Genomic DNA, 8,539 nt, shown 5'->3' on the forward strand with positions numbered 1-8,539 from the left:
CTGCATTGTATGTCATAAAAAGTAAACAGCATGGCGGTATCGATCGCTTCAAGGCACCAAGACTTTCAACTATTAACTACGGGGTTTCCTTCTTTATCAGGTTTGCTTTTGAACCACCTTGATGTTACTTAACTATCAACCCTACTAGCAGAAGCCGCCGGCTCCTTTGATATTACAGCCGCTCCCTGTCCAATCTTCGAAAACTATCGGGCATGCAAGCCCTCGACGCTCGCCAGGAAACCGTCTCGCGATGTTCTCAGCAACAACAAACGAACGCCTGTGCACTCTACAATTTTGGTGATTCTTCGGAGATCGATAACAGAACCTAGATAATACTAGTTGGTAAAGATTGCGGAAAATTGTTGATACCGTGACGCGCGAGTAACTTTTTTGTTTACACGCCGGGCGCAGGTCATTGACCTCCAACTTGCGTTGTTCCAACAGAGAAGAGCAAAATGTCTGGCTCCCGCAGAACTTACCGCACTCTCCCGCTGGACGTACCGCACTCTCCCGCAGAACGTATCGCACTCTCCCGGAGGACGTCCCGCACTCTCCCGAGGGAAGTCCCGCACAGCGTCCTGCACTCTCCCGCAGAACGTCCCTCGAAAATTGATGCGTATTTCGTGGCCTGTGCTGTACCTACCAAAACACTTGAGTTCATACTGTCAAAATGGAATGGCTTTGAACAGGTGTTAATTGAGTTAATCCAATCAAATCCAACAGCCAATCAGCAAGAAGAATAGATTGGTCTGCGTCAGGTTCATGCTTGCATGCCCATATATGGGCATACCGCCGAATTCCTTTCTTATTACGTCACGCGCGCGCGCCCCCACAGTACTTTCCTATGGGGACCGCTAAAAAAGCAAATAAAACGATTGTAAAAGCTTGTATCACAAAAATTTAAAAAACGCCTAGGGGTATTTGCCCACTGTACCTCCATACCAAATTTCAGGACCTTAGGCCCTAAAATGAAGAAGCTGAATCCATTTTAAAAATGGCAGGAGGAGGAGAAGAAGAAGAAGAAACATCAGAAAAAGCAATATGGTTTCACCACACCACTTCGTGGTGTGGTGAACCCATAATTACAGTAATTGAGTAAATGTTTGGCATCAGGGGCTGAAAAATTCTTTTTACATGTATAACACTATTTAATAGAATGAATAACTATGGCTATTATAACACGATATTTGACAACTTTAAAGTGATCACTAATGCCTTAAGCTTGCATGGTGTTTCCTTAGGATACGACCCCGGATGACCTTCTGGTGTCGGTGCTGAAGGCCACCCTGGAGAGAACCAATGTCAACCCAACTGACATCGGAGACATCTGTGTGGGTAGGTCATGGCTTCATATCTCCACCTAGAAGCATGTCGGCAGAACGTACTGCACCTGCTCAAAATCCGTAATGTATTGTGCATATAGCACTTCAGCAGAATGTCTCATATAAGGTTGTCTTCGCGTATATAAGGTTAACGTCCTGTCTGTAGTTTCCAAATGTTATGTCGGAAAAGGTGTCCTCTGCAACAGGCAAAATGCTTATGAGACGGTGGCCAAACATCCAACGAACATCTTGCATACACTGGAAGAAATGTTGAATTTATTACTAATGTTACATGTATATTGCCCGCAGGTAATGTACTCCAGCCAGGTGCAGGGCCAGCAGTCTTCAGAATTGCCCAGTTTGTGGCGTAAGTACTAGTATGCTATGCTCTGGTCAACATTTCCTAAGACAATTATTGTTCTACAATACAGCTCAAGTATCTACACTTGTAGATCGTAGAAAGCTAGAAAAAAATACATGTATATCGAAGTAGATCATTTCGTTTCTATGAGTATCACATGTTTATTGTCTTATTGACTCCGTTGCGATATTCTCTGACTTCAAATTGTTACATTGTAATTATCTTTAATGTCAATCTCTCTTTTTCGTCGGGGTATAGAAAGTTGAAAGATGTTGTGTTTTTCCTAGGGGCATCCCTGAGACTGTCCCTCTGAGTGCCTGTAACAGACAGTGCTCCTCTGGACTACAGGCTGTGATGCATGTTGCCAGTAAGATAGACTCTGTTCTTATGACTGTCACAGTTTAAATGTTACAATTTTGTAACAGCTGTTGGAACATTTTCAAGGTACAGAGGGAGATATACATGTACTAGTATATATGCAATGTGTTTGAGTAAGAATAAACAGTGTTTTTTTAGGTTAGACCATGTAAAGGAACACATTATATTATGTATTTGCTTTGCAAATAATGTTACGTTCCAGTTACCAATTTCCTTTTACTATGTCTTACCTTACAGACAGTATCAAGGCAGGAGTGTGTGACATAGGCATTGGTGCAGGGTGAGTGGTCATCTATTTACGTAAATTAGTAATGGTTTGAATCTTGGAAGTAAATCAAGCAAAAACATCATAAAGGCTCTTGAATACATGTGCTGAACTGATATGTTTCTGTTGCATCTTTTATATTCAAAGCAATACAGAAATTCCCCTAGCTCTTTTTGACATGCACAACGTACAGTGAACCATGGCTTAACGTCCTGTCCTTAGGACTGCGACACTTTACAGAAGTGTCCACATTGATTGAGCGGTAACAGCTGGGATTCGAACCCCTAACCTCTTAGTCCAGAGGCAGGGTGGCTAACCACTGCAATGCTACCATAAGTCATGAGTTGTCATGAGAAATACCTTGTGTATTTCAGGGTGGAGTCCATGAGTAAGCGTAAGCAGGGCGGTGACGCAGGAGACTTGAACCCGGACAACTTCCAGTACCAGAAGGCCAGAGACTGCATCATTCCCATGGGGTAGGTAAACTTCAAAGACATGATAAAGAATTAAAACTACATGTTATCACTCAAATCATTTGATTTGATTTGGTTTGGTTTGTTGAAATTGTCACAATACATGAGGGACACGGGCAGCTGTTGCTGCGCTGGTGTTGTGTCCCACACATAGAAACATATACAGGACAGACTATAGTAGTTTTTATTTGAGTTAAATGAAGAAAATCATGTAAAGTGCCTTTCCCAAGGGTACAAGATTGGTGGCATGTCAGGTGTTTGTTTCTTGTGTTCCAGGATCACCTCAGAAAACGTAGCCGAGAGATTTGGTGTGACTCGTGAGACACAGGACAAGTTTGCTGCCATCTCTCAGCAGAGGTGAGGCTCGGATCTCATACTTGTCGTTGTCTTGTCTTTGGGGTTTAAGGTAGCCAACATCAACTTGCTGATAATTCTGCTTCACTGTATAATTGGGCTGTATAATTGGAACCATCCTACACTGGGGCATGCCCCTAGTCTTCTTCTAAAGGTGTGGTGGGTTCTTAAATGTGCGTGGGGTGTGGTTCTCCCAAACACGGTCCTATCCAAATTACATCCCTAACCATTTAAGCTAGGTACTCATTTCCACCTGAGTGAAGTGAGGAAAGTCCTGTAAAGTGCCTTTCCCAGGGGCACAAGATCGGTGACATGGTACTGTAGGATTCAAACCTGCGACCTCTTGGTCCTGAGCCGAACACGCTACCATTTACGCCACACAACCCCATTTTTATCCACCCCTACAGGGCCTGTGCAGCCACAGACAAGGGTTTGTTCCAGGACGAGATTGTTCCTGTCAAGACCAAGATAGTCGACAAGGACGGACAGGAGAGACAAATCACTGTAAGTCTTATACCCGGTCCGGTAGTTATAGAGTTCAGGCTTTGTTCTAACACAAGAAGGGAACTCACTGTAAATTTTTGGTTGATTCTCGTCAACCTTCGTCATGTATGATGCACTCGCTGACTCTCCAGAAGTCGAAAATGTGATGATGTCAGCAGGGCATCAAAAGTGTGTCTTTCCGCCACTTTTGATGCACTCCTGACATCATGAACTAAACACAGATGAGCTTTCATTCGACCACTGTAAGTCTTGTTTATCTCTCCAAATTGAATCATACATTACAGTAACTGATAAAAATTTGCAGTTTTCCAAAATGAAGCATTGACCTTTTTTCTCTTGGCAACTGCAGTGCATAAATTCTCTTTAAGTTATAAAAGTTAACTGTTATAACTATAGCAAAATCAATAGAAAAACATTCTCTTGACATGTTCCTTACTATTTCTCCAGGTGACCAAAGACGATGGTGTCCGCCCAGGGACCACTAAAGAAAAACTGGCCAGACTTCCTCCAGCTTTCAAAAAGGGAGGCAGCACAACTGCAGGTTTGTACCTTCTTCACGATTGGCACTCCAAGGTATTCTAGAGGCATTTATTTTTCTGGATCTTGATAAAATACTGTGCAACACCCCTCTGTTGGTGTAAGATGCTCAGGGGGGGAGTGCGCTGCACCCTTATTGTTTCCTCAGGTGTACGGCTTCCTTGAAGTTGCCAGGCTTTGTGATTTCTGTTATGGCCTGAGGAAGTGCGTTCCAATCCCTGAGAGTCTGAGGGAAATAGAAATATCTGTAGCAGCCTTTGTGAAACGGTAGAGCCTTGTAGGAATTTGTGTTGGAGTGTTGTGATTGGCGCGGTGTGGGCATAAGATGAGTTTATAGACCGGCAGGGCTACTTTGTGTTGCTTTCTGTGATATTGTGCGTCTGCTGGCTATTCTTCTGTTTCTTCTGTTTCTCATACATTTTCCCCCGACAGGTAGACTTTTTTAGATGAGAATTTTTCCTCCGACAGGTAACTCCAGCCAGGTGAGTGATGGCGCGGCTGCAGTCCTGGTGGCCAGGCGCTCCAAGGCGCGGGAACTCGGGCTGCCCGTGTTTGGTGTGATTCGCAGCTACGCTGTGGTCGGCGTGCCTCCTGATGTCATGGGCATCGGACCTGCCTACGCTATACCAGAGGCGCTGAAGAAAGCAGGTAAATGATTAAAATTTTGGAAAAGGCGGGACAAGTCAAACCCTTCAGACATAGTTTTAGATATAGCTATTGTTTTAGACAATTATCTTTTATTATGTAGATTTTGAAGTTGTTTAAGGCACTGAAGAAAGCAGGTAAATAATGGGCTAATCGCCTGAAGACACTGTGGTTTAATCTCCAAGCAGATCATACGGTGGCAAGGCAGTATCCATTGCCCAGAGGAGTGTCCATTAGCCAATGGATACTGCCTGGCCAATTTGATACTGCCTGGCCAATTTACTGCCTGGTCTTTTGCAGGCACCGAAAGTCTGCTTGATTACTGTGGTTAAGGTTATTAAGTTAAACCTTAGAAGTAAAAGTTCTGTGGTCAAATCCTTAGCATGCCCAGTGTAGAGTTGGGATAGGTCTTTTTTCTTCATCTCTTTACTTATAGTTAAAAATATCTTTCTGCCATGTTTTACTTAATGTTCTTGTCTATTATCTACATGTAGGTCTGTCTGTTGATGACATTGATGTTTTTGAGGTGAATGAAGCTTTTGCCAGTCAGGTAAGTTGAAAGTTCATATCATATGAAAGTTCATCTGTGTTGGATGTCATATGTTTAGAGTTAAAACTTTTGAAGTGTGACGTCAACACTGGATCAAAGGTATCTGGTAGACCGCGACAGGGACCGACATCGTTTACCAGATACCTTTCACCCAGTGTTGACGTCACAGTCTACTGAGGAAGACCAGAGTGACTGGTTGAAAGCTCTAGGTGACAAATTTTTGGTGTTGGATGTAAAGTCTTCAATGGTCTATCTCCTCTGTAGGCCGTGTTCTCTGTAGACAAGCTGGGTATCCCGTGGGAGAAGGTGAACCCAAACGGTGGAGCCATCGCACTGGGCCATCCTCTGGGCTGCACAGGCAGCAGGCAGATCGCTACACTGCTCAACGAACTCAAGAGGAGGGGCAAGAGGTCAGAACATCAACTTGAACGTAGATAGGCCAAAAAACAGTTACCCAAGCAACTGGATATGATTTGGAAATGGTCAGAAGTTTCAGGTAGCATCCACTACCTTTAGTTTGTCAGTGACACTGGAGAGTTGTCAGAAAGGTAGGTTTATCACTATCACCTATAGATTGATGTGTACATAAGTGGAGACAAATGTATTGAAAGTCCTAAAGGAAACAAAAGTTAGACCATGGAGTTAGAAGAACAAGTTAGATAAGTCAAGACTGGGATGCACAGGCAGCAGACAGATCGCTACACTGCTCAACGAGCTCAGGAGGAGGGGAAAGAGGTTAGAAAGTCAACTTGAACTAAGTCTTGTAGAGTTCAGAGAAGTAACTCTATCCAAACAAGAAAACAACCAGAAGTTCTGCTGCAGTACCAATGAAAGCTGCCAGAGGGCCCAAAGTCTAATCATTTCTAGGTCTCATCAAGACCTACCCACCTACAAAGTTTCATGACAATGCATATAAAGCTTCTTGAGTTATGCTGTTCACAAACAAATACTACTGATACATAACCTTCTTGTTTGCTGCTGCTGGCTTAAAAGTGCCAAGGACTGTGTTAGAAAATGTCACTGTTTACACATTTAATTTTGTTTTATGATAATGTAGTGTTAATCTAAGGTTGTCCCTTTAAAACACTAGCATGCCTGTGAGGACTATATCTTCTTTTATGCTTGAACTTTTGACAGTTTCGCCTGATTGGTTTTTCCTCTCTGTTGCAGGGCGTACGGTGTTGTGTCCATGTGTATTGGAACAGGCATGGGGGCAGCTGCAGTCATCGAGTACCCTGGACCTCAGGCCTGAAGGAGCAATGAATGTTATGTCGGATTCCAGATCTTTACAAACCAACAGTCAAAGCCAGAACTTGTGAAAGAATGTACAGCAAATATGTGATGAAAGATCATTTTATATTTAATTAACCATTGTAACGAAAGGCAATACACAGACACAGTGACAGCTTCACATGTGAATAAGAGTGTTTTTAACAGAAGATAATTATGATGGAATGTCTTTAACATTCAAGACAAAAGCTTGATCTGATGTGTGACACACAGACTAAAGATCAGATTCTGATGCAAAGATTAACCTAATTCCATATGTCCTTGAAACAAACGTATTATAAATTAAAGGAAATGTAAAATCTTCATGATACAATGTGATGTCAATATTCAAGAGGAATGGGGTTGATACACAAATAAAGGATACTTATTATTACAAGTATGCTGTTTGCAATATACTGTCTAATTTCTAGACCATGAGAATGCTCCTCTAATGGTTAATATATCAAGAATAAGTCATATGATGTATCTTCTTCTTGAGGATATGTATACTGTGATGTATACAGTGACAATAAATGTGTAATGTGATGTGATGTAAACAGCCTGATTGTCTTTTTGGGAAATTCACAGAAATGCATTTGAGTCAATATGACCAAAAGCTTACGGAAGCAGAGGTTTTGGTTTGGGGTTATTTATGGCTTTTTTTAGGCTTTTTTTATCAAGGTTTCTTTTTTGCACTGGAATTTTTTTTCACCCAACCCAATGTTCTAGGGCCAGCCAAGTTCCCCTCGGGCTCAACCCCACCCCCGTAGCGGTAATTTAGACGGGCGGGCGAAGGGCTTCTGGCTGCCGAAGGGAAAGGGTTAGCAGTTTGATACAAGTCTGGCATCCAGGGTACTGCTCTATGGGATGACTTGACAGATGAACGGGTGTTTCCAGTGACATGCCCCATCAACCCAGCGATCGTCTCTGTACATAGCACAGTCCTGGTCCCCCCACTGGTCCGGTTGGCCCTCCCGCCACGCGCTATAGCCGGTCCCCAGATCAGTACCATCCACCCACTCCCACTTACCTAAACAAATGAAGGAGAATGAATCTTTATTCAACTTGTAGACTTACATACTAGCCTGAATTTTGTTGAATTTACAAACAGTTTAAAATATACATGACATTGACAAACATTGTCAATTATTGACATTAAAATACACTTATCATAGGATGTTTTGGAAATGCTTCGTTGTACTGGTCGGGGTTAGTGAATTAATATACATATAAAATGAATACATTGTCATCAGATCAATGGGCTAACCGCTGATTTAGCAGATGTGCCAAGTAGGGGATAGGGGAGTGAGTGAAGAATGAATGAATGAATGGTTTCTTCAGGTTAAAATCTGAATTGCTGAATTGTGGATTTCATTACAGTAACACAACTGTACAATAGAAGATGGTTCTTTCTAAAAGAAGATGGCAGTTACATTCATAAGTCATTTTTATAAATATCTAGTAACAATTCCATCACAGCTTACCTTCATCTACCAGATCATGTAATCCGAACCAGTAGTTTTTATAGCGGTCTACTGCCTTAAGGATGGAGAAAAGGAAAGTGTTGATGTTGGCATCACGAGGCATAGCCAGGGTGCCTCCACCGACAGACAGACAGGTCGCAGCCGCTTGCATAAAGGTTTTTTCGATGTGTGATGTGTAATGTGATGTGATGTAAACAGCCTGATTGTCTTTTTGGGAAATTCACAGAAATGCATTTGAGTCAATATGACCAAAAGCTTACGGAAGCAGAGGTTTTGGTTTGGGGTTATTTATGGCTTTTTTAGGCTTTTTTTATCAAGGTTTCTTTTTTGCACTGGAATTTTTTTCACACCCAACCCAATGTTCTAGGGCCAGCCAAGTTCCCCTCGGGCTCACCCC

The 8,539-nt window shown here is 42.5% G+C and overlaps 2 protein-coding genes across 2 annotated transcripts in view; one reads left to right on the forward strand and one right to left on the reverse strand.

Annotated features, from left to right (window-relative positions):
* Window positions 1-7,202, forward strand: part of LOC109478130 (3-ketoacyl-CoA thiolase B, peroxisomal-like) — a 10,567-nt gene extending 3,365 nt beyond the window's left edge. Inside the window, exons 2-13 of the mRNA XM_019779618.1 lie at window positions 1,242-1,335; window positions 1,632-1,689; window positions 1,971-2,050; window positions 2,299-2,341; window positions 2,701-2,802; window positions 3,076-3,156; window positions 3,561-3,657; window positions 4,105-4,198; window positions 4,663-4,842; window positions 5,334-5,389; window positions 5,654-5,799; window positions 6,560-7,202. Of these exons, the coding sequence (XP_019635177.1) occupies window positions 1,242-1,335; window positions 1,632-1,689; window positions 1,971-2,050; window positions 2,299-2,341; window positions 2,701-2,802; window positions 3,076-3,156; window positions 3,561-3,657; window positions 4,105-4,198; window positions 4,663-4,842; window positions 5,334-5,389; window positions 5,654-5,799; window positions 6,560-6,641 (1,113 nt within the window). The 3' untranslated portion in view covers window positions 6,642-7,202. The remainder of the gene's footprint in view (window positions 1-1,241; window positions 1,336-1,631; window positions 1,690-1,970; window positions 2,051-2,298; window positions 2,342-2,700; window positions 2,803-3,075; window positions 3,157-3,560; window positions 3,658-4,104; window positions 4,199-4,662; window positions 4,843-5,333; window positions 5,390-5,653; window positions 5,800-6,559) is intronic.
* A 95-nt stretch (window positions 7,203-7,297) lies between these two features.
* LOC109478131 (asialoglycoprotein receptor 1-like) lies at window positions 7,298-8,302 on the reverse strand (the record flags this gene model as incomplete). The annotated part of the gene is made up of 2 exons (XM_019779620.1): window positions 7,298-7,688; window positions 8,143-8,302. Coding segments are annotated over 2 exons (330 nt in total), but the record flags the coding sequence as incomplete, so codon positions are not given.
* Between the last annotated feature and the right edge of the window lie 237 nt (window positions 8,303-8,539).

Source organism: Branchiostoma belcheri, unplaced genomic scaffold (genome assembly GCF_001625305.1).
Source record: "Branchiostoma belcheri isolate BF01 breed outbred unplaced genomic scaffold, Haploidv18h27 scaffold42, whole genome shotgun sequence".
Classification (NCBI taxonomy): domain Eukaryota; kingdom Metazoa; phylum Chordata; class Leptocardii; order Amphioxiformes; family Branchiostomatidae; genus Branchiostoma; species Branchiostoma belcheri.